Source organism: Urocampus carinirostris, chromosome 13 (assembly GCF_059441175.1).
Source record: "Urocampus carinirostris isolate Australia breed hairy pipefish chromosome 13, RoL_Ucar_1.0, whole genome shotgun sequence".
NCBI lineage: Eukaryota > Metazoa > Chordata > Actinopteri > Syngnathiformes > Syngnathidae > Urocampus > Urocampus carinirostris.
This window is the reverse complement of record NC_142361.1, coordinates 36,114,304-36,140,483: the sequence shown is the minus strand read 5'-3', so window position 1 is coordinate 36,140,483 and position 26,180 is coordinate 36,114,304. Positions and strand designations below refer to the sequence as shown.

Below are 26,180 nucleotides of genomic sequence, written 5' to 3'. Positions count from 1 at the left end.
CACAATAGCTTTTATTTTGTCAAAATAACCTCCGTAACTGCAAGTTTATGTACTCCGTCTCACTCAACTCCAAAACTTGAGACTTTCTGAAATGACCCCCAGTATATTGTGCTGTCAAAACACAGTACGAGCTCTGACGTGGTACCATGCCAACAGAAATACACAACAGAGGATACGGGTCAGTAACAGCACTCGACTAATCAGCCGTCAAGTAGGCAAATTTTGTAGTGAACCGGTTTCAATGTAGATTCTAATGTATACGCAACCGATTCACCTTTAAAACACGCCGCCTGCAGCCCTCAATACAAACGATTCCATCCGAGAAAACAAGACCAGTTTTCAAATTCGGGTAGATTGTACATTTTATTGGAAAACAAAAATATACAACTTGGAATGAATTATTTGAGGCATGGCCGGAGGCCACTTAAACAAATAGTGAGTAAAACATTAAAAAGCATGGTAAGATTAGTCATTTTCTGGTATATAGAACAGCAGATACAAAAAAGTTTGTACGAGTACCTGGGAGATACACCCGTCTTTTTTTTTTTTTTTTTTTGCAGTAGTGCAATGCTGAGAGATATCCCATATATACTTTGTCCATAGTCCATGCAGAGTTTCAACTCCTCTACATTGTTTCCATGCCAACGGCGTTGCCAAGTGACCACCGGTTGACAAGGTTTCCAATGTGGCCTTCGCCGGAAAAAGGCCCCGAGTACAATACAGAGGAGTCGCTCCGGCTCCTGGGGGCCCCCCCCGCAGGCATCTGGTTGGATGACCGTTCGTCACTCATACACCATGACAGCAAAAGGAAAAAAAAAAACGGGGGGAGGATGGGGGGACAAGAGCCTATGCAGTTTACATGCAGTTCCTTTGGACAGCATTAGGGGGCAGGGGGGTTAAAAAGATTTTACAGATAAATTACACAAAGAAAAAAAGGCAAATTGATACGAAATCTGTACAAGGCCCTCACTTCGCCGTCATCATTTGTACGAACTCTGTAGGAGAGAAAAATCGGGAATTAATTTCAGTTCTGGTGAATAATTTGCAGACTGGTCACGGGTACCCACCTTCATAGTTAACCTGCCCGTCCCCGTCGATATCGGCTTCTCTGATCATCTCGTCTACTTCTTCGTCGGTTAACTTCTCCCCGAGGTTGGTCATCACGTGACGCAGCTCGGCAGCGCTGATGTAGCCGTTCCCGTCCTGAACAGCGAGAAATGCAATGTTTGCCGTGGAATTTTAGAATAGAATATACCTTTAACGAAATTGGACCTGGCACTCCAGGTCCACATATTACAGTGAGGGTAAGGAAAACAGAGATAAAGGAACAAAGAAAATGTTTTAACAGTCTTTGTTGTATAGGCTTTATGTTCCTCCGGAGGGGGGCTGTATGAGGGGGTGAGGGACAGACAGAGATGGGCGGATCCAACCTAGATGTTTGATCTTACTGTACACAAAGTCCAGTGTTTTTTTCCCCCAATTGCTCAGTCAGAATTTTGTGAGAATCCGGTGCGTAGAGAGTCTAAGGTAGACCTTGGTACTCTGCTCCTTGAGGGCCGCATGTGCTCATTGATTATTGTGGTTTCTCTACTCCAATACAGGCGATATCAATCACCAGGATATTAAACAACCTCCTGCCAGCTTGCTAACCAGCTGATCATTTGTATTATCACCAACGTTCCCTGTCATTTTCCTTACGGGTCTGAGCGTTCACGCAAAGTTGGTGAGCAACGCTTGAAACAACAGTGAGCAACCATAATCCAAAGTGTGGCAAGATAATTAATGATCAAACATGTCCAAAACTTGACATCAAGAAACGTTTTGATAAGTTTCCGGCAACGCAAAATTCTTTTTCTCTTTTGAATGAATGGACTCATGTACGATTGCAAAGGTTGTACGGCCTACAAACTTCGTTTGTTCTTACAATTCTTTCACAAGATATCCATTTCTTTTTATTTCCTGGTATATTTTGTCGCATATTAACATTTTGGGGGGCTTATTTAGTCGGTTGCAAGATACAGAACTGTACTTAATCACATTTTTGAGTGGAAGTACAATGTTGGCAACAAGATTCACTTGATATCATTGGAAATTATTTGAATGCAACACAAACTTTTTATTCTTTTTTCTGTGTTTTTTTTTCTAGTTTTTTTTTTAAATTCCTTTGAAAAAATCTCATTGTGTTTATTTTTTCCGAGCTGTTACTTTTTTCTTTTTGTTCTCTATTTACTTTTTTCCCTACATTTCTTTCTTTTTTTTCTGGCTTTTTTCTAAATTTTTCCTTCTTGTTTTCTCTTCCTTTTCTTTCTCAGCTTTTCTCACTACTTTTTCATTTTGGTATTTTTTTCCTTTTTGTTCTATTCCCCCATTCCTCGAAGTCATTTTGTGCATGATTTTACATAATATTTGGTCATGTTGGGATTAAAGAAGCAAAAACAACCTGAAGAGCCGTTTAGGACCCGAAAGAGCCGGTTCCTTTTAGTGATCTGAGCCGAAGAAGCCGGTTCTCAACAAACTCTACTGACTTTACTCAACTTCGTTCTACTTCGACTCGACGTCAAAATACCGCGTTTAGGACACAACGTCAGGGGAACCCGTGTATTTTGACCTTCATGCACTGTAACTTTGACTTAAGTCGCTTCTTAATAAGTAATTTTGAGCCCTCATTTTTGTGCGCTGGCTAGATTTTCTTGTGCGCTGAGAATGTGCGAGCAGCTTAGAGGGAACACTGATATTCACGTCATTTAATTTGACTAAAAATTAAATAGTACCGTTTTAAAGGTACCAACAAAAAACAAAAAAAAACCAGACCAACTAACAAATAAGAGTTTTGATTAAACGTAATACTCATAGGTAATTAATTAAATTACAGTATTATATACGAGTACTGCTATAACAGGATCCCGGTTCTTCTTCTGATCTAAGTTGGAGAAGAAAAACCTCCAAAACAATGCAGTCCATGCGGCTCCCGAGGACCAAAGTGCCCAGGTCTGGTCTAAAAGGTTCCAGGGACAAGCTCCCCTAGAAGAAAATTGTGTACAATTTGAATTCAAATGCACCAATGTGGTCAATTTCCAGTGCAAAAATCAACCATATGGATCTATGATCAATGTGTGCAGCAGTAGGGTATTGAACCATAAAAACACTAGTTGAATGAAAAAAATATGCCTATCATCTAAATTTGACTAAAAATAATTAGTAGAGTTTTAAGGTACCAGCAAAAAAACAGACCAAATAACCAATATGAGTTTTGATTAAACATAATACTCATATAGGAGATTAATTAAATTACAGCAATATCTCAGTTCTGTCATGATTACTGATGCCGGGCACCCGAGTCTGCTCCGTTGGCGCAAACAGCCGCGGACGCCGATTGGCTGCTTCCTCTTTCTTAAACCCCCGCTTTCCTGTCAACATTTGTCGGATCGTCCGTGAACCTATGCTACACGCTAGGCAAACTTTTGTGACTCCAGACTCTATCCTGCCCTGTTGTTCGGTCAGATTCCTGTTGCCAAGCTTTTATTCTGGACCCGTTTATGTTTTTGCTCCTCTGTCCCGGCCATCGACCTGTTTTTCCTCACTCTCGACACGGAAGTGCCACTTCCGCGTTTCCAGCGATCTGCTACCCGTGACTGACGATCCCTGGATCGTGGGTGCAAGTCCTTTTCTCCTTCTAAATAAAACTGAGTAAAAGGAACGCAATTGGGAACTGTCTCCGTTCCTGGTTCGTGACAAGTCCTGCTAAAACAGGATGCCGGTTCTTCTTCCATGGTCTCCAGGAGGTTACTGCGATGAGCAACTAACAAGCTACAGTTAGAGCCTGTGTCCACCAAAGCGTTTTCCCGTTCTGAGCTAATTTTCCAATTCCTCTCAATGGCAGCGGAACACACCAGCATTGAGGGACACTGGGCAGTTTTACTGCACGGAACACTCCTTGCTAAACCTTTGTTTCTGATCGATTGAGAGTTGAAAATTTTTTACCCAGTCCTATCTGTCCCCTTTTGTAAGTCCGTCTGCGAACCTTTGTTAACACTAGGCAAGCCTTGAAAAGTTTGGGAATAACCCGGTGATTGTGAATCTCACATTCTACCCAGCTGTCATATCACAGTGCAGGCGGGGCAGACATCTTTGCCATCAGTCTTGTTATGAGAAATCTTAAATTTGATTAATTTTGTGTGTGTTGAAAGATTTTATACATTTGACTATAACAGATATTATAAAATTAACTACATGTACTCAGTTTGATGCAGTAGAGATTCACTGACTGTTTTTCTTCAAGGTACATTAGAAGGTTAGGCTGTCTGGAATGCATCAGACGTCTTTTGATAACAGAATTCCTGTGATTGCTGACGGGAGAAGGCCAGACGCACAAGAACAAAACATCAGCGACGCCCTTCGGCGAGGCGGCGGCATGCCCATGGGAGGAGTCAGCACGCCCCATGGGGGGGTGGCCGATGCCCCGACGTGTCAAAAAGTTGGATGGAAAGAGAGATGAGAGGCTCGACGAAGACTAATTAGACTAATAATTCGACAATAATTCGATGGAATTCACTTTGCTAAATACTTTAAGAAAATAAATCTGCCCTCGTGTGAAAATGCCTGTCTCTTGTCAATATTTTTTCCAAAAATTAAGAAAAGAGCATGCATTGTTAGGAGAATAAAGTTTATGTTTGGTTAATGGAGTCATATAACTAATTCGAACAATTTGGTCAACGCTACATTTGTAATATAGTTTTTTCCCTAACAGTATTTATATAAAAATACGATTATACGTTTTTAATAGTAAGAGTTTAAGAGACTGGCGGAACGATTTCACCTTGGCGGCCAGCCAAAATGTGAGCGCCACATAAGAAGGGGGTGAGGTGGGAGGAGTTAAAGGAGGGGGGGAACACTAAAACGCTGCTGTATTCAATCAGAGGTCCCCGCATCAATCGTATACCTTGTCGAAAACACGGAAGGCTTCCCTGATCTCCTCCTCGCTGTCGGTATCCTTCATTTTTCTGGCCATCATTGTGAGAAACTCTGGGAAATCTATCGTTCCATTTCCTGAAAAACAAAGCGGGGTTACAACTGGGCAGGGGGGGATGGTATGGGGATTCCCCGGCTTCTCCCTCTCTCTCTCTCTCACCGTCAGCATCCACCTCATTGATCATGTCCTGCAATTCCGCTTCTGTGGGGTTTTGCCCGAGCGAGCGCATCACCGTGCCCAGCTCTTTGGTGGTGATGGTGCCATCGCCGTCCTTGTCGAATAGTGAAAAGGCCTCCTTGAATTCTGACAGCAGAACAGAGGACTTAGGAGTCTGGAATACAAACTCTGTTATGACACTCCGGAGGCAATGCTGTCATATTCAACAAAGAAAGCGACAGCAAAACAAGTCTAAGAAGCAGGCTGGAGATATCTTCTCACATCGTCATGAGGAACGATGACATATCGACAAGTAGACCCGTGTTTTGGTACGCAACGACCAAACCAACTATTTGCAGTATAAACAATGCAAAAGGACTGTTTGTTATCCCGAAAATACATGAATCATTTAGTTAGGGGGTTAGCAAACTGCAGCTCTAGGAGCGCGTGTGGCTCTTTTACATCACGCCTTGGGAACATTGTTTTAGTTTGATAATGGAAAATGATGGCGGAGGTTAATAAATGTTTACATTTTTTGTCATGGTTTTCGGTAAAGAAACGTGACAAAACAACTCTCATCGTTTGAACAAATATGAAACATTAAATGGCTAACGTGCATGCATGATTCCCCTTTTTGTTTCATGCAAAACCTTTTCATCTTCAGTACAAGGACGCGATATAAGCACTGGCACAGTGCAGTGAACGCCAAAAGTAAATACGACAATGTCCTTATTGTTTGCAGTATTTTGTGAACATTTTACTAAAGAGCTTTGCTTGCACCTTGTTTTGAAACCAATATTCAAGACTAAATTGTTGGTCAAAATGAGCCTTATAACTCTTAAGTAACTGGTAGATTTATATTGATATGGGACACAGGCTCTGGCATTATCATTTCATAGACTTAATCAAATCATCAAAAGCAAACAGTGAAATCGAATGCGCTGAAGAATTTTAGCTTTAAGGGTATATAAAGGTAAAACATTAAAATGTATTTATTTTTTAAATGATACTGTTCATATGTGGCTTTCTTACTATGCCAGTAAAAAAATAATAAGACGTAGGATCTTTCGACATCTCGGGTTGCCGACAGCCGATTTAATCCAACTAGAAAAGGTGAGGAAGCTCCAGGCCACTGTTCCCATGGTAACAAAGTTTAGCTGCAAGCAGTCAGACACAAAAATCTAAAAATGGTCTCCAAATCACAACTATTCACAAAATCACCAGAAAACAAAGCTTTAAATTACAATATTAATGCATACATGTCAACTTCGGATGATTGTTCCCTTACTAATAATTGCAATTCCCCTTATTAAGCGCTAATGAACTGAACAAAGACTGCAGGCACCTATTTACTCACAGCAAGACAGGCAATTCTTTCAGCATCTGTCTTAGTTTTTCACTTATGAGTTGTAGCGGATTACCGAAGATATGGGCAAAACCAGCTTGGTCTAAGAAAAATACAGATTATTTTTTTTCCCGGTGCAAAAATTGTCAAACGGCGCACACAATTTGATATCATCATAAAAGTCTATAAATGGACAGGTAGGAATTTACTACAATAAAGCACAATTGCCGGCAAAGAATCCTTCTATTTGTTATCTATGCAGGACACACCCTGAGCAAAGGACATCATGCTCACTGCACACAGAGCCCTGCCACATTTTATTAGGAGATAATGTATTCCGTAAAGGAGGGGCGGGAAACCCTGCATTCACTTCCTTTCGGAAAACAAGCAGGTCGGCCTTAAAGTTCGGAAATCCTCTCCAACCAATGCATGAATCAATAATGCATAGGGCCGATATTAGAGAATGTGAGGAAAGCAGCTCAGGAGGAAAACAGGCAAAGGCTTACCAGCAATCTGCTCTTCTGTAAGCTGATCAGCCTGGAAGAGGAAAATACAATAATTCAAATATGAGGAAAATCGGCATGACAAGTACTTTATTCAAGGAGATATCACAAAGAGTAGTTTGCATGGGCAAGCATGCACCGCCATCCATTTCAATAGGCGCGAGAACGAGAACATTGTGCACGTGAGCGCGTGCGCATACGCAGACAGCGACTGCATAACGGTTTTCTTGCCATTTTGGCGGCAACTGAATTGCAGCCCGGATGACTTTTAACGCCGAGGGAACGAAAAACGGTGCGGAATTTGACTAAAACGCGTCACGTGCTTTTAAGTCATAGCAACTCATGCAGATGCGGTTTAACGAGATACATTGACATGATCGTTCAAACTGTACATTCGATTATTGACGCGGAGTTTAAAAACATATTGGTTATTATTACTCTTATTTCAAATCACACATTCAGTACGAGCGATCGCTAAAATTAACAATAAATTAAACATAATTCGCACCGGGGAAATCGAAGTGTATTTATGAGCGCTGCGGCATTAAGGGACCGTCGTAAAAAGAGAAATGGTCTCGAGATGATAGTCTCTCAAGCCATCAAATGAAGCATTTTATTAATAAAACGACACTAAAATGGTTTAGTCCTTCCTTACCATTTTAACGTAGATGAGCTGCTCGTTTCCGACCAAAAATCCTTTGCACGCCTATGCTAGCACGTAACCTCGCCACACTGCCAGCCTGAATGATGAACGCACCGTAGCCGACTGCAACTGGGCTTGCCTATAACGGTTTTCTCAAACCCCGCCCCTTTTGCAGTATCCCTGCGCTTACTGCCATCTTTTCCGAGGACTAAAATGACACTCATTTGAATTATTGTTCGGCGATACGGACAAAAAAACACGCAGAATAGTGTTTTATTGACGGTTGTGCCTTTTTAAAGGGTTCAGACCGAAACCAAATAGATTATATACCGTAATTGTGGGCGGTCTATTTTACAGCGCAATGGTATCGACTCCTTCGCTGTGATGAGGCACACGCCCTAGCTGCAAGAAATGGCGTCCCGTGATTGGTTTGTTTGTACCTGCAATGCGTCACTCCCCATTTTCTGCGTTTCGCTGCATCTTAGCCAGTAGAGATGGGAATTCCGGCTCTTTTTAGAGGAGCGGCTCTTTCGGCTCGGCTCACTGAAAAGAGTCGGGTTTTTGGCTCTTTTAGATTTTTGGAGTTTTTAATTTTAATGTTATACGGTTTTGATATCAAGTTATGCAAAAAAAAATCATTGATTTGGAAAAATGTTCAATATTCAATGAACTGTTTCCTAATTTAAACTTTTAAATCGCTTTTAATACGCAAAAAACACAGAAATGACAGCCATTATATTGTATTGACGAGTCATGAGCGCCTTCAGGAGAAAGAGTGGCAGAGTGAGAGTCAGAGAGGAAAAGAGTAAGTGAATGAGTGAGTGAGTGAGTGAGTTAGTGAGAGAGGAAAAGAGTGAGAGGAAGGATGAGAGTAAGATAAAGAGAAGAAAAGAGAGAACAAGATAGAGATACTCAGGAAGAAAGGAAGAGAAAGAAAAAGAGAGAGATAAAGAAAGGGAGAGAAAGTAAAGGGAGCATGCATGAGAGAGAGGGGGTAAAAGAGAGATAGAGAGACAAAGGGCAGTAGAGAAGATGAGAGAAAGAGGCAGAAAGCAAGACCGAAACAGATAGCAGGATAGATAGCGAGGCAGATTGGGGGAGAGAGAAAACGAGAGGGAGACAGATAGAGAAAGAGGGAGAGAGCGAAAGACAATAAGAGAAGAGAGGGAGAGAAAGAGTAGGAGAAAGCTTGGGGGAGAAATAGAGAGAAGGATTGAGAGTGGGCTGGGAGAGAAAGAGAGAGTGAAGGAGGAAGAAAGAGAGGGAGAGAAAGAGATAAAAAGATTGAGAGAGAGCATAAGAAAGGAGGAAAAAGAGGGAAGGGAAAAGAGCACAAGAGAGAGATATTGAGAGGGAAAAAGAGAGGAAGAGAAAAAGAGAGAATGATTGAGAGTTGGGTGGGAGAGTAAGACAGTGAAGGAGGAAGAAAGAGAGGGAGAGAAAGAAAGATTGAGAGAGAGTACAAGAGAGTACAAGAGAGAAAGAAAGAGGAAAAGAGGGAGGGAAAAAGAGCAAAAGAGAGAGATACAGAGAAGGAAAAAGAGGGGGAGAAAAAGAGAACGATTGAGAAAGCACGCAAGAGAGAAACTAAGAGGAAAAGAGAGGGAGAGAAAAAGAGGGCAAGAGATAGAGAAAGATCAAGAAAGAGAGGGAGAATAAAAGAGAGAGAGAAAGATTCAGAAAGAGTGTGTTGGAGAAAAAGAATAAAAGAAAGAGAGAGTGAGACAGAGAGAAAGAAATAATAAGACTATAAGAGACAGAATGAGAGAGATAGCAAGGTCTATATATAGAGAGAAAGAGCAAAAGTGAGAAAGAAAGAGAGTAAAAGAGAAAGATAGGGATAATAAGACAGAGAGAAAGTGATGGCATAGGATACAAAGACAGAAAAAGAAAGAGGGAGAGCAAACGAGAGAGAGAGAGAGAGACACAGAGAGAAGGAGGGAGAGAGAGGGAGAAAAAAAGAAATACAGTGAGAGAGAAAGATAGGGAGAATATGACAGAGAGAAAGTGAGGGCACGAGATAGAAAGACATAGAAAAAGAAAGAGGTAGAGAAAACGAGAAAGAGAGAGGGTGTGAGAGAGAGAGAGAGAGAGACAGAGAGAAGGAGAGAGAAAGGGAGAGAGAAAGAGAGAGAGAAATAGAGTGAGAGAGAAAGATAGGGAGAATATGACAGAGAGAAACTGGGGGCACGAGATAGAAAGACATAGAAAAAGAAAGAGTGAGAGAAAACGAGAAAGAGAGTGAGTGTGTGTGTGCGAGAGAGAGAAAGAGAGAGAGAGAGAGAGAATGTACTGAAGGAAGTCGGCTCTTGTTCCAGATCAAGAGCCAGCTCACAAATCCGTTTCGTTCGCGAACAACCCACCACTAAGCCATCGCCATCCTGCGTGCTAACGCCAAACCCACGGCGTGCTAGCTAATGTGAGCACTCAACACACATGGGCGTTATCCAAAGGAAACTCCTAAACAATTATGCGCCTAAATCTCATTCTTAATCTATTTTCCCCCTTTCTACTAGTATATGCTCATAATATCTCGCTGTCATGTTATTATCAGGGTAAATTATTCATTAATTCTGACATGCATGTAACTGTCATGGAGGGACTTTTTTGTTTTACCATACACAATTTTAGATGTCATTTATGCTAGGAGAGAATTTAAAAGCACAATTTCCGACTATTTGTACTCCTGTCATCCTGCAGCCAGAGGCCAGATGAACAAGTTGCTTCCTCCATTTATCTCCTGCATCTCTTCCGAGAGGGTGCACCGTGGTTCCCACTTCCATCTGTGGTAAGGCCAATGCAACCCCGCAGTAAGCCAAGATCCATTATCTTTTTATTAGCCAACTTGTGTCTTATCTCCAGTACATTGGTCATGCTTTCATGGAGTTTTATTTCATCATTAAAAAGTATGGAATCCAGAAAAGGTGTCAAGTCAACAGATTATTGCAAACCACAGACTATTATGACATCATCCCCTGATCTAAACCCTACATGAGGGCAAGGAAAAACTCAAAAACCTCAGGGTAAAAAGTCTGTCTGGGGAATCGGTTCTGTTGGTGGAGTGCTCTTAAATCTATGGCAACAGTTAAACGCTTAAAGGTGGCCCATGGCATGAACGTTTTAAGGTACAGTGTGTGAAATTTAACCACAAAAAGGCTCTGTATGGCGTTGTTCAACTGAAAACGAGTGCTAACAAGCACAAGGAAGAATATGGAGACTCAAACTGTCCAAAACACAAAATTATTTTTGTTGCCTAGTCTTTCACAAAGAAAGAAACAAGGGGGGAAGGGAAATGAAATAGGAAAGAAAACAAAGATGAAAAAGGGTAATGAAATAAATAAAAATGGGATAAAGAAAGAAAATATGAATGAATGAAAAGGAAAACAGAAAAAAGACAGAAAAACAAAAAAGAGATAACAAAAACAAAAAATTCAACAAAGCAAAAAAAAAAGAAAATATATAGAGGAAACTGGTTCAAGATCAGGTAATTGTGTAATTTTGTAACTGTAATCCTGTGCAGTCCTTTGAGACATTTTTGTGATTAAGGGCTATATAAATAAATTTGACTTGACTTGAAACAAAAGCCAGAAAAAAGGGGAAAAAAGAAAAGGGGGAAAAGGTATGATACATAAAGTAAGCGAAAATTATCTTACTGTGGAGCATTTTTTACTAAAATGATACAAAAAAAATAAATAAAAAAAATGGGTCGAAGCCGGGGAACAGACGGGAGCAGAAACAGGTGGGAGTCAGGGTCGAAAAGAGCATGCCAAGTGTAAACTAAGGTTCGCAAACGGACTGACTAAAGGGGACAGATAGGAGTGGGTATAAATAGGGACAGGGAGCCAATCAAAGGCCGTTGGCGCCAAAGGAGCAGGCACCGTTGCATCACATGGGTAATAATGACGGCCCGGAAAAACCTTCTCAGGTGCCGCACCTGGCCCACGGGCCTAGACTTGACATACGTGATCTATTACCACCTTTCACCGGTACATCCAATCAGCTGTTCCTTTCAATGACCCGTTTTTCTCCGAGAGAGTCCCAAATGACGGACAAAGGTGATTGAAGGTTAGAGGTTAATACGGAAATCCATTACTGCAGCCCGACCGGTACGACTTGCCGCTCCATAAAACCGATAACCAATTTTAATGTCCCGAGTAAAGGAAGATTTTTTTTCTTTCATGACACGGCGGATAATAAAATATGTGTCACATTCGAGCGGAGAGAGTTTTCAGCACAAACTTACTCCCCTTTCATGCCTGCTCCCTTTTTTAATCATCTCTGTGAATATGTAACTTGCACACATAAAGGGGTCCTTATCTATCATAACCCAACCCAGCGTGTTATAATGAAGCAGCAGCTTTCATTTCCTTCAAAGAAGGTTCAAAGTTCAATCGCCAACAACCTATGATGTCCATCAGCTCCGTAGAAAACGAACAAAAAACAACCGTACGCTTTGTTTCCCTCCAATAGAGCGAAGAGCTTTCCTTGGTTACCTGCTAGAACTCCCTTTCACTTGTTTTCATTTTTCAGTTTCTCTTTTCTAATCATAATGCTTACAATGATTGCACTCAGTAGTGAAGCAGGATAGATTTTCTATTCTCCCTTTAACATTCAGGTAAAACATGCGCTGTAGTGGAGCAGCTCCATTGAGGTTTTTATTTATTTATTTAAAAACCAATAAAAAAAGAATATTCTGTGCACAGAACAAGACCGCGATGGTTTAAAATGACCCTAACCAAATGGCTGATTGTGCTTTATATACCGAAAGGGTGGATCACATTGAGCTATGACTAAAACTAAACATAACACAGTGGAAAATTCCCCAAACCCTAGCATTACACCAGTCCTTTTTCCACTTAGAACAATGTAGAGACTGTATAGCGACTAAATGAATGGATACATAGAGACGAAGTAAATAAGTACATAGCTTCACAATATTTGAATAATCAGAAGGTGAAATGAACACAAATTTACATGATTCAAATATTGATGTGATGACTAAAATGAAATAATGTCAGGACCAGAACGGAGACAGGACCCACTTGCGTTGCGCTTTATTGGAAGATAGAGAAAGGTCTGATACTCGGATTGTGCTCCGAACGCGGAAGTGGATCTTCCGTGGCGAGTGAAAAAACTGGTCATTAGCCGGGACAGGAGAGCCAAAACGTGGTCGAAAGCGAGTCATAATCCAGAATAGGAGAGAAGACGTGGTCGGGGGACAAAAAGGTCGAAAGCCGGGACGGGAGTGTAGACGTGGTCAGGATCAAAACGGGTCGAAGCCCGGGGACAGACGGGAGCACAAAACGGGACAGGTGGGAGTCAGGGTCGAAAAAGGCTTGCCTAGTGTTAACTGAGGTTCAACCCTGACTCCCACCTGTTCCGTTTTTATTATCCCGTCTGTCTCTGGCTATGACCCGTTTTGATCCTGACCACGTCTGCTCTCCCGTCCCGGCGTCCAACCTCTTTTTGTCCCCTACTACGTCTACTCTCCCGTTCTGTCTTACGACTCTTTTCCGATCCCCACCACTCTTTGCTCTCCCAGTCCCGGCTACCATCCTGTTTTTCCGTCCCTGACACCGCCATCGATCGCTACGGAAAATCCACCTGCGTGTTCGGATCACAGTCCGAATCCAATAGCGATTTGCTTCCTGCATCCAACGAACACTGGATCGTGGGCCCAGCCCTTCCTATTTCTTTCAATAAAACCTGTGATAAACGTCATGCAATCGGGCCCTGTTTCCGTTCTGGTCCTGACAACATCCTTGTTCGCCATCTTCCTGCTACGGATACCCTAGGACCTCAAAAAGCCTGGGAAAAACTCCGAAAAGTAAAACGGTGTGTTTCGTCACTCTCAGTAGATCGTGTTCTCGTTTGTGCTTTTAGCACTCGCTTTCGGTTACACGAAGCATTATAGCGACATCTGGAGAAAGGGTTGCGCCCACGATCCGGTGATTGCTGGTTGTTCTGACACTCGGTTTGTGCTCCGAACGCGGGAGTGGATCTCCGTGGCGAGCGATGGCGGTGTCGGGGCCGGGAAAACGAGTCAGTAGCCGGGACAGGAGAGCAAAAACGTGGTCGGAAGCGAGTCGTTATCCAGAACAGGAGAGAAGACGATGTGGTCGGGGACAAAAAGAGGTCAAAAGCCGGGACGGGAGTGTAGACGTTTGAAATTATCATTTTAATGACGGTTTTCGAGCACGACGGCAGTTTATTTATGTTCTTGTATTGTACTATGGTATGTATTTTCCTCGAGTATTTTGGGACCATTCGTGTACGGCTAATTTGGACTACTATGCAATGTTTACCCAAGTAACAGAAAGACAGCATTACAAATGAATGAGGTGGTGTCATGCACCTGCTGGTCCCATGCAGGAGCGTGGGATCAGCTTTCACGGGAGAGAATGGAAGGTGTTTGCGCATCACAGTCTACGAATCCATCAAAGGATGGTGACGTCACGTTTTCCGCCACCATTGTTTCCTCCGTGTTTGAACGGACGGCGCTTGTTTGCGAATGTTTCGACGTGCGAGCGCTGAGGGTAAAACGAGACGAAATGGGCGTAAGCGATTCTGGATGAATTTTTTATGACGCGGGCTGTCCTGCTGGATCCGAGTGGTCTTGGAGTACTTGGAGTCTGGTGAGACGCAGTCAGATTTACCGTAAATTCCGGACTATAAGCCGCTATTTTTTCCCCTAACTTTCAACCCTGCGGCTTATTCAGTGATGCGGCCAATTTATGTCATTTTTCTAATGGCCGCCAGCGGCGCTCGAGTGTTGCTACCATTAACTGCCCTGTCAAAGCTATATTATTATTATCAAAGCTTTGAAAACTCTTTCGGTGTATCGTCTTTCTTCGTAAATATGTGTAACCCATGTATAATGTGTATTTGCAACTGTATACTTTTGTAATGTATTTATTTGTATTTATTTTAGACACTTATTCTGATATGTTTTGCACGGGTGAATGAAAAAGTAGGGGCGGAACAAACGCGGGGTGCCGAGTTTAAGTGGGGACCGTCAAAGGTGAGGGACAGACAAGAAAAGAAAAGGGGGTAAAAAGTGGGTTAAAGAAAAAGGAGTCGCGTGAGTAAATGTGTTCTGATAGATTTTTCCCACCCTTACCTTTGGAAATATACATTTTTTTCCTTGGATAACTTTAAACGGGACCCGGACTCTGCAGGCCTGCAGCAAACCTTAAGTACCGGTATCATTTTCCGTTCATTTTGCCGGCTATGATTTTTGGACTGTGGACTTTAATGAAGGACATTTAGTTTCAATCGCGGGACTTGAAGTCGGGTTTGGGTTAATTTTGTGTTTGTGTTACATGTTTAAATGTGGGCGCATGCGCCTTATATACAAGTGCGGCTTGTGTATGTACAAAATCCTCTTAAAATGTGGTGGGTGCGGCTTATAATCAGGTACGCTCTATAGTCCGGAATTTACGGTACAAATAAATGAAGCTATGTCTTGTTCATCAGATTGATAGGCAGAGCAAGAAAGTAATGGATAGTTTTAGTTTCAGTTTCAGTTTTAATGGTATCCACATTCTTCCAATGAGATTCTCACGGGTCCATTTGAGCCCAACTGATGTGTTGGGAGTCATTAGGTGACCACACACCCCAATTCCAACCCCTAATGCCGATGGGTACCAATCTTATAAGACTTAGACCTGTTTTGATCCTGACCATGTCTTCTCTCCCGTTCTGGCTGACGACTCATTTCCGATTTTCTACCCCTAACCCTACCCCAAACCCTGTCTGCGAACCTCAGTGAATACCAGGCAAGCCTTTCTTGACCCTGACTCCCACCTGTCCCGTTTTTGCTCCCGCCTGTCTCCGGCTACGACCTATTTTTGCTTCTAACCACGTCTGTTCTCCCGCTCCGGCTCTGACCTGTTTATGCTCCTGACCACGTCTGTTCTTCGTCCCGGCTTACGACCTCTTTTTGTCCCTGACTACATCTACTCTCCTGTTCTGGCTTACGACTCGTTTCCAACCCCGACACGCCTTGCTCTCCCAGTCCCAGCTACCGGTTTTCGTCCCTGACATCGCCATCGCTTGCTACGGAAGATCCACCTCTGTGTTGGGATCACAGTCTGAATCCGTGAGGGACTTGGTTCCCGCGTCCAGCAAACCTGGCTGAGGCTCGAACCATTCTCGGGGCGGGCACCCTACCCGCAAGGCCACCGAGCAGAATTGCGGTTGATTCAGTGGTTTTTATTGTCATTATACAATAGTACAATAAATTGTGGTGTTTCTCCTTTTAGTGTAAGAAACCAATGTAGAGAGCGTCTGTCTATCTGCATGCTAGCATCAGACTTCCTCCAGTTGAACCATGTCTCTGTGATGACCAAAATCCAAGAGTCACGAATGTTTTAGCTCCAGGTCATCCGTAATACAGGTAATGGATCTGGCGATAGTGAGATCAAGTTTGGCAGAATTGTTACGTAGTCTAGCCGTAGTAGTAGTCCAGACCTGCGGTTACGCTTCCCCAACACAGCCTCAGTCTCTTCCTGGGACCGATAACAATCCACAGAGCACCCGGTGGTGATCAGCATTCTTTTGTGCTCCTCTGACTTTCCTCAGATACATAATATGTTACGTACTGCTCCTTTCAGATAAAAACATCGATAGATATGTAATCCTCAACAAAAACAAAAAATACTTGATACTTGACTTGCTGTTAGTTTGCTGATACTATCACTAATTCTATAGTGTGCGCTAAATTAGAATCCTTGGTCTCATGGATGGCAACAAAGCATGGATAAACAAACAACTTCTCGCTCCTGCCTCCCCTAAGACACAGGCATAGTTCTGCGTTGTGCCCCGCAAAGAACAAAATGCTTTGGTCATTCAGCTCTGCTGTTACACTGACAGAGCCTTTAGGGTCGATTCCCAGAGATCCATGCGTTTGAGTCTCATTCGCGAGGTAGGTTGATCCGCCCGACCGAAGCGTGCCCAACTCCAAACACGATTGATGAGGGTAGCTTCTCAGAGGAAGGCCCCCCTGCCGCCTTGGCCTCATCAGGAGGGTTGTGTTAGACAGGCCGGGCTGTTGGAAAGTCTGACACTTGGCAGACGTGCTGCTGTAGACTTTGTGTCACAGAAAGGGACGAGGACGACGAGCGCATGAGGGAGATAATACATACCTGGCCTCGAAGTTCGATTGATCTTACGTCCCTATACTCAAGTTGGAAAACCAATTTGCAGGTCGGTACCGTTTCACCCTGCCTGGGTACAGTTCCCCATCTTTCGGGTCCTATCGTTCTGTGACAGGGATCACGGAGGGTTAACCAGTGGCACGCGAGCGCACAGCAAAATAATAGAGATCATTTTTTAAAAATCCGCATTTTTACCTGAAATTTAGACATTTTCAGTTGCGCGCCGTGTTGTTTAGAGGCTTTACGGTAGCGCCCCTCCTCTCCCGCTCCGTGTGCAAGTGTGTGTCTGCACAACGACTCGCAGAAGAGTAGAAATCCATGTTTTGACCCAGCCACAGAAACACCGGCGCGCGATAAATGAATGAATAATGACAGCTCCTTCAGCGAAAAAAATCTCGTTCTTTGACTGACGACTGGGGGCTTGTGCCAAAAATGACTGTGCCGTTTGTGCATTATGCCTCGAGAGCGTTGTACCTCACACGTCAAGTGTTAAACGTCATTACGAGACGAAACATGAATTCAAGGCGTAGACATTAAAACGCGCTGTGTCCAGGTACGGCAAACAAACACAGACCCTAAAAACCTTTGTCACTGCTAAAAACACCACCACTGAAGCAGGTTATCACATTGCTCACTGCATACATAGCAAAGCACGGAAAACCATTTATATCTGAGACCAAAGCACTTATTTTCAAGTAGCCTTCTGTCTTGTCGCTGTTATTTCAGGTTTTGATTTTTTTCTGCAATAAGATTTCATTGATGAACGGTATGGTAGCTGTCCATATCATTTGTTTTTGATTGTAGTTCATTGTTGATGAAGAATGGTTGATTCTGTGTGCGGGTCATTAATCTTGGTGTGGCACACTGATTTACAATTAAATTTGAAAGTGGCACTCCACACCGAAAAGGTTGCTGACCCCTGCTGTGTGAATTGCATGCTTCACTCTGCATCTGATGACACTCAGCACAGTGAAAGGTTACAAACTATTTGTTTTAATAATATTCATAATGTAATGTGAAAACTTTGCGATTTTGTGAAAGTTAAATGAGAAAGATTACCGTATTTTCCGCACTATAAGGCGGACCTAAAAGTCTTAATTTTTTTCAAAAGCTGACCATGCGCCTTATAATACAGTGCGCCTTATATATGGCTCAATATTAAATTCGCAAGGTCTCGCAACTTACGCACCAGCCGCCGACTCGATTTTCCCTCGAACGTGGAGTAGTCCGCGGTGTATGCTGGGATTTATATACCGGCGTTTCATTGGCTAACCAATGTGTCAATCATCATTTGAATCGATCGCTATTGGCTAAAGTTATTCGGAGCCTCGGATTGGCTAGAGGGCCGAAACAAACCCTGCAATTGGCCGAAAAAGATGACTGAATAGCAAGCTTGCTAAAGTACGCCATAAAGAAACATGTTTCATTAGTCTGTATTTGTAAATATTTGACTCTCCTGGATTTTCTACACTCGCGGTTGTAAGAAGACCATGATTGCGTATCATTTTTGAACGTGAGAACTTAGGTGAGCTATGCGGCTTTATATTTTCCCGGTATCTTGTTTTAGAACGATCTTGATGTTGCTGTGATGAGTTGATTGAATTAAACTTAATTCCAAGTGTTTGTTGTCATATGCACAGTAAAGTTTCGAGCGAAAAAGAAAATAGAAAGTAAGGAATGGTTGGCATTTCTTGAATCCCAAGACTTTAACCTTCCGAATGATATTTGAAACGACGCATTTAAGTGACATCGTACGGACACCGCATCCGCACGTGTCTACGACACGTATTTGCTTCTTTGCAAGCTTTGGGAATGTTAAGGGGGTAATCAGTTGGACTGAATCATCTGACTGTTTTGTCGACGTTCCCATTGTAGCGCCTTATAATCCGGTGCGCCTTATGTATGGAAGATATAGGACCAAAAACTATTTTTTGGGGGTGCGCCCTATAACCCGGTGCGTCCTATAGTGCGCAAAATACGGTAATAACACTGCACAAATATACCCTGACTCCCCATGACTGCACAACCCTAACCCTAACCCACAACCGGGCCCAAGGTATGGCCCGGTTGGAGGACAACATAAGAGAGCTCACGGTAAAGAATTTCAAGTAAGCTAGGAGGCTTTTACAGTGGTGCAATAATAGTATTAAGCGGACAAAGTCCAACAACAGTCTCTCTCTAAAGCAAGCAATCCCTTCGAGTACGCCGGCCTACCTGTTAGTAAGGAATGATTTGTTTTCCCAAATTACATCACCGGGCAAAAATGATTAATGGCCTCAAATCGGATAAGAGGATTTAGCCGTGCCTGCCTGTTTCAATCACGGTGTGATGTGATGACATGGATATAGCGTGGAAGAAATCTTTCTGACATGTTTGGAGGTTTTGTGAGTGTTTTTTTAGTCTTTCGCTGTCGTTTGGCACTTTGCTCGAGGGACACACTTGGGGAAAAGAAGTAGGCCACCTCAAATTTCCAGTAATTAGTGTTCGTTGGGGGAAGGGAGTACACAATGGAACTCCTTAAATAAGAGAGATACAAAAGGAAGTTACCATTTTTCAGGGTTTTTCGACTGACGTACTACTCTGAAGCTACATGCTAAATGCTAACATTCATAAAACCTGTATTCACTCTTTGCACATTCTCTTTTTTCTTATTTCACTATATTTTTTTAACTAAATAGTATAAAAAATAATAACTGAAGCAGCAAAATTACGTGATATGCGTAACAATAATAATATATTTTTAGAAATTGATAAATAAACAATCATGTAATAATAGACACTTTAGCTCATTTTGAAAATATGATATATATTTGACTGAAATAAGAAGAAAAAACTATGTGTTAGAGTAACTCATTTACAATGTAATAAACATGTTCCTTTTTTCGTAATATCTATATATATTTTTTGCTATTAAAGTGTCACGGTTGCCATGGCGCCCAATTGGCCCCGCCCGTGTAGCGCCAGCTCTGGCTCGTTGACGGATTGGCTTCCCTTTTATTTAAGCTCACTGCTCTCACTCACCTCTTGTCAGTCCGTCAGCGAACCTCTGTATTCACTAGGCAAGCATTTTTGACTCTGACTCCCGTCAGTCCCGTTTTGTCACCCGTTTTACACTCGTCCATTCCTGATTTCCGCGTTTGTCTCCTGCTACGACCCGTTTTTGACCTTGACCACGTTTTGATCTCCCGTCCCAGCTAACGACCTTTTTTTTTTTTTTTTCATTTACCCCGACCGCGTTTTGATCTCCCGTCCTGGCTAACGACCTGTTTTCCCGTCTAACTATGCTACGTATTCCCGCTCTGGAAGATCCACTTCTGCATTCGGAACACGCTCCGATCCCGTGAGCGGCTTGCTTCCCGCACAGGATCGCTGGCGCTGCCTTTCCTCTATATTTCAATAAACTTGTGAGTAACGTTACACGATTGGGTCTACCATCTGTTCTGGTTCTGAAATAAAGTTATCAGGAAAATGATCTTCTACCTTCTACATCAGAGTTTTCTAATTTTATATAGGTATAAATGTTTTAGTATTAATGAGACAACAAGTTAAACCTATACAAAAGCTTTGTTTCAAATTTATTTGTATCGTCAAATAATTTTGACTAAAAAAGTTACCCAAGATACTGGTGTATAGAACCGGAACAGGATCAGGACCCAAATGCGTGACGTTCTCACACAAGCCTTTTATTTTATGGAGAATGGGGAGTCATGCACATTAGGCAGCGGTCTGGCGTGGAAAGACGGAAAGTCAGAGACCGACGAGATTGGTTCCAATTGCCCGAGCAGATATCGGATAGATGTGGCCGATACCGGACAGGACAGGACAGACAGGATTGAAAATGAAACAGGATATCGAAATTAAACAGGACAAACTAGACAGGAACGAAAACTAGAGAGAATAATAAACGGGACAAAAATAGACGGGAACGAAATTGGAAACCGATATTAAACAGGACAAAATAAACGGGAACAATACCGGACAGGAAATACCAACAGGAAAACAGGACCGATTCAGAACCCACGTCTTGCGGGGCAGAGGTTTGTTGACAGACTCACCAACGGAGAGTGAGAACACTGAACTTAAATAGACGGCCAACGAGCTGGCGCCACACGGTTGCTCTCACTTTTAATAGGAATGAAGCCTTTTTCATTGTGCAATCTTGAGAGCTTGCAATCTAACACTGAGCCGAGACACTCCATATTCATTTTGTCTCTGGGTTTCAAACAACTTGAAGATCTCTATTTCCGGGCACTGTCCAAGACATTTTCTTTTTGATCTCCAGTCATGGTGTATTGCAAAAAATGTTTACACATAAGTTAAGTCATGTTTATTTGTGACGCCCTTAATCACAAGGAGTCTCAAAGGGCTGCACAGACCACAGATTATTGCAAACCACAGACTATGAGTACACCATCCCCTGATCTAAAACCTACATGAGGGCAAGGAAAAACTCAAAAAGCTCAGCATGAGGGAAATGAAGAAACATTGAGTAATAAAAAGATCCAAATCCTGCACTTGTTTAGTGTAATTTCTGTTCTTTACGACCTGGCCTACAGAGAGGAAGTGGAGCAGATGGTGGGCTGGTGCAAGGACAACAGCCTGGTCCTGAATGTTGACAAGACTAAAGAGATCATTGTCGACTTTAGGAAAAACCAGCCCAACCATGCCCCACTTTGCATCAACAACAAGGCTGTGGAGGTTGTCAGCAGTATCAAGTTCCTAGGGGTGCACATCACAAACAAACTCACCTGGTCCGTGAACACTGCATATCGAGTCGGCGGCTGTTGCGTAAGTTGCGAGACCTTGCGATTTAATATTGAGCCATATATAAGGCGCATGATCAGCTTTTGAAAAAAAAATTAAGACTTTTAGGTGCGCCTTATAGTGCAGAAAATACGGTACTTGTTACCGAGAAAAGTGATTGCATTCCGGGGCTCCTTTTGAAGGTGTCAGACCCAACCCCGGTCTTTGCCCCTCATGCGGATCCGGAGTTCTCCCTTCACCTACTTGGGAATGAAAATAAACAGAGAGACAAAAAGGGCCTGTGAGACCATACAGGGCCAGTTGAGTACTTGAGTTGTGAGCACTAATAAGGAAGTGACTTGCAAGTTCACTTTGGGCTCTGGTTCAAGTGCAGGAAGGAAAACCCGCAGTAAGGCAGTCGGGAAGGCAGTCCTTCCTCCATAAGATGATCTCATACTTGAGATGAAGGACGCAGAGCAGGTGTCAAGTCCCCTGCATGACTCTTGGTGCGCGTGCCGCATTTCTGCTTCCATTTTGCTCGTAAAACAAATGTGACAGCTCAGGCTGGGTCGGGAGACTCAACACTGACATCTGGTGGTCAGAGTGGAAATCGACTGAAAAAGAACGCCGCTCATGTTGAAATTGTCTTTTGGGGTTTTAAACAGCAATGTCCAGTCAGGTGAGGCACAGCCACAACTGTTATTATGGAAATATAACGTTAAAATATATTAAATGGTTTATTTAGTGTTAGTTCTTTAATTTAATAATTGTTAGGTTTTCGTTTTTAAAATCCCAGATTTTTTACATTATGAATGATTGTCACACCTTATTTGGTGACTCACTTCCTGGTTCTATTGTCCTTTTCACAGCTGCAGTCACTTCTCCTGATTAACCTCCAATCAAAACTCCCCCTCTTCACGATTTAAACACTCTTTTTCCTTGGCTCTGTGCTAGTTCGTTGCCTTCTTAAGCCATGTCACAGCCATGTTGTTCTTCCAGTACCCTTGATGAAAAAGTTTTAGGTTTATTTATTTAAATTTCTGACTGTGCCTCGCCAGACATGAACCTTGCAGCACATCAGCAATATTAAACGAATTTACTTTGAATAGATTTGTCTTTTATTGCAAGTACTGTTCAATTTTACATAACTTTGTGATTTGGTCCAAACAAAATAATATAATGTTTTTTGTGGTTTTAATAATTAACTCTAATTAACTAATATTATTTTAAACAACGTGTTCCACAATGTTTCAAAAGTTGAGAGTAGGGCCACCTTTTTTGTGTTTTTTTCTACCAACTACCTAAAATTTGGAGTTAAAAAAACATTGAAAAAAATCCGTTTTCTCTTCTAGAAAAGAAAGAAAAAGGTGAGGTGGGTATCCTGCGTGGATCATTTTTTTGTAGAAATAAATCCAAGTAGAGAATTAGTATACTCAAGCAAAATCGAGTCATTATTTGACCCAATTTTCGGAGATTGCCTAATCGTTTTATATATAATCCTCCTTATTGGGAAGAGGTCTAAATAGAGTGGAAGCTAGAGCTCCTGTTGGCGGTAGGAATGAGTGGAGAAGTGTTGTAATAGGATAGTGGGATGTTTGAAAGCGTTCTAAGGGATGGGCAGGGCACCTGTATGATGCGGCAGGGGTAAACCAGTGAAAGCTGTCGGGCCCTGCTGGTGAACAGTGTGTTGTGTCACCCTGACCCGAGTGACATGGCCGCTTTCTTGTGTCCCATTTCATCTGGAGGGACGAAAGCATGACCGACTTGGGTAGCGAGGTGGCTAACTTGTGTGGGTGTTTGGGTATTTGGGTTGGCCATGGTCAAATTTCGTGTCTTTTTGCTATTTTTTTTCCTTTTTTAATTTTCTTTTTTTGTATGTGTTTTTCTAACTATCGGTCACCCCTCTTGAGGGATATGACCAGGGTAGATAGTTGGATTGTGATAATGTTTTTATCTTCTATAGTGCAATTGAAAAGAAAATCCAGATTCGTTGCAAATCAACTGAAATATTAAGTTTTTTAAATTAATTTAATACTGCTGATTATGGCAAAAACAGAATTATCCCATCACAAACTATCACGAAAAGGCATACCATAATCATATTATAATTAAATATTAAACATTAAAGTTTTAAAAGGTGTCAATATTTCAGTTGATTCGTAATTATTCCAGAAGGTATGACATCTGTGTATTTTGATTGTACAGTATAAAAGGACATAAAGAACTATCACAATATTATAATTTTCTGAGAAAGTCCTATATAGTAAAATCTTTAATCAATTACAGACGCTCCCCTACTTTACAACCATTTGTCTTACGTTAAACGGTAGATTCGAATATTTTTTTCAGGTCAAAAAATATCCGGACATTGTTGTAAGTTAGATTTTGTATTGTGTGCACCTTTTTCCGAGTACAGGACAGTACTGTAGTGCTTCCTTCTGCCACTACTGGTGTGTGGCGCTGTGAGAAGTCACCCAGCATCCACCCTGAAGAAGAAATCCGCATTCTTCTTCCTAGGTCATGGGTTAACACACTGTACTGCATCTCCAGCGCGCAAAGAACTTTGACTTTTGTATTGTTTAATATCTCGTGCATCCATTCAATATGGTTGGTGTAAAGTGAAAAGAAGAGGCGAGGAGTTTCATTTGAAATGAAAGTGGAATAAGAAAGCTTGATGCGGTTGAGAAAATGGTTGGATCACTTTTTTTCTTCGCCCACTTTTTACCAGAGAAAGTCGCCTTACTCTTGGAGCCCATTTTCCAAAAGTAAGTTAAACTTCACTTTATTTATTTTTATAGTCAAGTTAAGACATGTTTATTTGTCAGGTCCTTAATAACAAGGAGTCCCAAAGGGCTTAACAGACCACAGAATGTAATGTATCTTTGTTTTTCAGTACTACGCTTTATCGTTCCGCGAATTGTTTTATCAAACGTTTATTTTTCAGTTTCAAAACAATACAGGTTACTTATACAAGAATTAAACACACTTATATAAACCTTAAGCATACACAATACAGCACTGAAGCAACTTACAAACAAATTCAACTTACGAACAATCGCCTGGAACCGATCTCGTGTCATGACTGATGTGACTCAGCTGTGCCTGCTCATTTGGCGCCACCCGCCGCGGGTTCTGATTGGCTCCCTGTCACTATTTGAACTCAGTCCTGTCAATCTTCTGTTGTCAGTCCGTCTGCGAACCTCAGTGAATACTAGGCAAGCATTTCTCGACCCTGACTCCCACCTGTCCCGTTTTTGCTCCCGTCTGTCTCCGGCTACCACCAGTTTTTGCTCCTGACCACGTCTGTTCTCCTGTCCCGGCTTATGACCTCTTTTTGTCCCCGACTACGTCTACTCTCCCGTTCTGGCTTACGACTCGCTTCCGACTCCGACCACGCCTTCCCCTCCCAGTCCCGGCTATCAACTTGTTTTTTCCCTCTCTTGACACCTCCACTTTTGCGTTCGGAGCACAATCCGAGAGCGACTTGCTTTCCGCGTCCAGCGAACACCGGATTGTGGGCGCAGCCCTTTCTTTTCCCTCCAATAAAACTTGTGAGAAACGTAACGCAATTGGGTTCTGTTTCCGTTCTGGTCCTGACATCTCGATTGTAAGTAGGGCAGCGTCTGTACACCAAAAGTACTGCAGGGGCTTAGTTTCATAAAGCCAAGAGATTTTCCTCCCTATGCTATTGACTTTTATTGTGAAATGTTGTTTACAGTAGAAAATAAATGTTTACAATCCTGCAATATAAATAGTTATTCATTTTTGATTCTCATGGATTTAGCTCTGACAGTGCTTCTTTGTTGCGTACTGTTTTTGTTGACTCCTATATCCTGAGTCACTCTAATCTAGCATTGTAATCCCACAACAGTGAAGCCATCCCCCAACATTATATCCATAGGGTCTAGTTTAGAGATAAAAGTGAAAGCGGGCCAGTCATTGTGGGGGATTATGGGTCGCTAACACCTGGCCCGAATGCCGCACATCTGTATAGACATGCTACAAGGACGCACAATCAAACACAAAGTCAAAGGATTTCAGCATGGGACGTTCGTATATTGTATCACATCGTATCATACTTAGGGATGAGTAATACCATTTGAGTTCCTCAGTCATGGGTTCAAAAGTAGCTACTAGCCTTCCTGTGCAGAGTTTGCATGTTCTCCGCGTGTTTGTGTAGGGTTCTCTCCGTTGCAGTCGGGTTTTACATTTCTAAAACATGCATGATAAGTTAATTGGTGACGTGTGAATGGTTGTGTGTCTCTGTGACTAGATGGCAACTGGTTCATGGTGTCCCCTTGCCCACTGCCCAAAAATGGCTCGGGTGGCTTCAGCACCCCTGCGAGCCTAATGATAAAAGCCGTGCAGATAATGGATGAATAATACCACTTTTTTTGACTGAAACTGATTTCAAATTTGTGAGTTGTTTGCGTTACCAATACCATTTAACAAAGTCATTAATACATCAATTCTCTATTTTTTCAATCTAGATTTGTAACACGAATCCAGTTTGGTCATCTAAATTTGTGGTGTCTGGGATGTGTCCACATTCCTCATGTTGAGGTTTTTGAGTTTTTCCTTGCCCTCATGTAGGTTTGAGATCAGGGGATGGTGTCATCATAGTCTGTGGTTTGCAATAATCCCTGGTCTGTGCAGCCCTTTG

General features: G+C 42.3%; 2 protein-coding genes and 1 long non-coding RNA gene across 6 annotated transcripts in view; 2 read left to right on the top strand and 1 right to left on the bottom strand.

The window, feature by feature from the left end:
- Positions 1 to 4,578, top strand: part of ttc7a (tetratricopeptide repeat domain 7A) — a 127,412-nt gene extending 122,834 nt beyond the window's left edge. The window contains exon 23 of one of the 2 annotated variants that reach the window (XR_015852473.1): positions 4,360 to 4,578. The gene's annotated coding sequence lies outside the window, so the exon portion shown is untranslated. Of the gene's footprint in view, positions 1 to 4,279 lie in introns of both variants that reach the window. The other variant, XM_088351392.1, reaches the window with a different exon arrangement.
- Positions 345 to 7,772, bottom strand: calm2a (calmodulin 2a (phosphorylase kinase, delta)). The gene is made up of 6 exons (XM_088351393.1): positions 7,629 to 7,772; positions 6,977 to 7,007; positions 5,129 to 5,272; positions 4,940 to 5,046; positions 1,068 to 1,203; positions 345 to 995 (listed from the first exon to the last, which is right to left on the bottom strand). The coding sequence occupies exons 1-6, from the start codon at positions 7,629 to 7,631 to the stop codon at positions 967 to 969; spliced, it is 450 nt and encodes a 149-aa protein (XP_088207519.1). The 5' UTR covers positions 7,632 to 7,772; the 3' UTR covers positions 345 to 966.
- A 2,256-nt stretch (positions 7,773 to 10,028) lies between these two features.
- The window catches only part of LOC148354446 (uncharacterized), a 30,327-nt gene continuing 14,175 nt past the window's right edge, over positions 10,029 to 26,180 (top strand). For all 3 annotated transcript variants that reach the window (XR_015852500.1, XR_015852499.1, XR_015852501.1), the window contains exons 1-2: positions 10,029 to 10,171; positions 10,317 to 10,404. This is a non-coding gene — a long non-coding RNA (uncharacterized LOC148354446). The remainder of the gene's footprint in view (positions 10,172 to 10,316; positions 10,405 to 26,180) is intronic.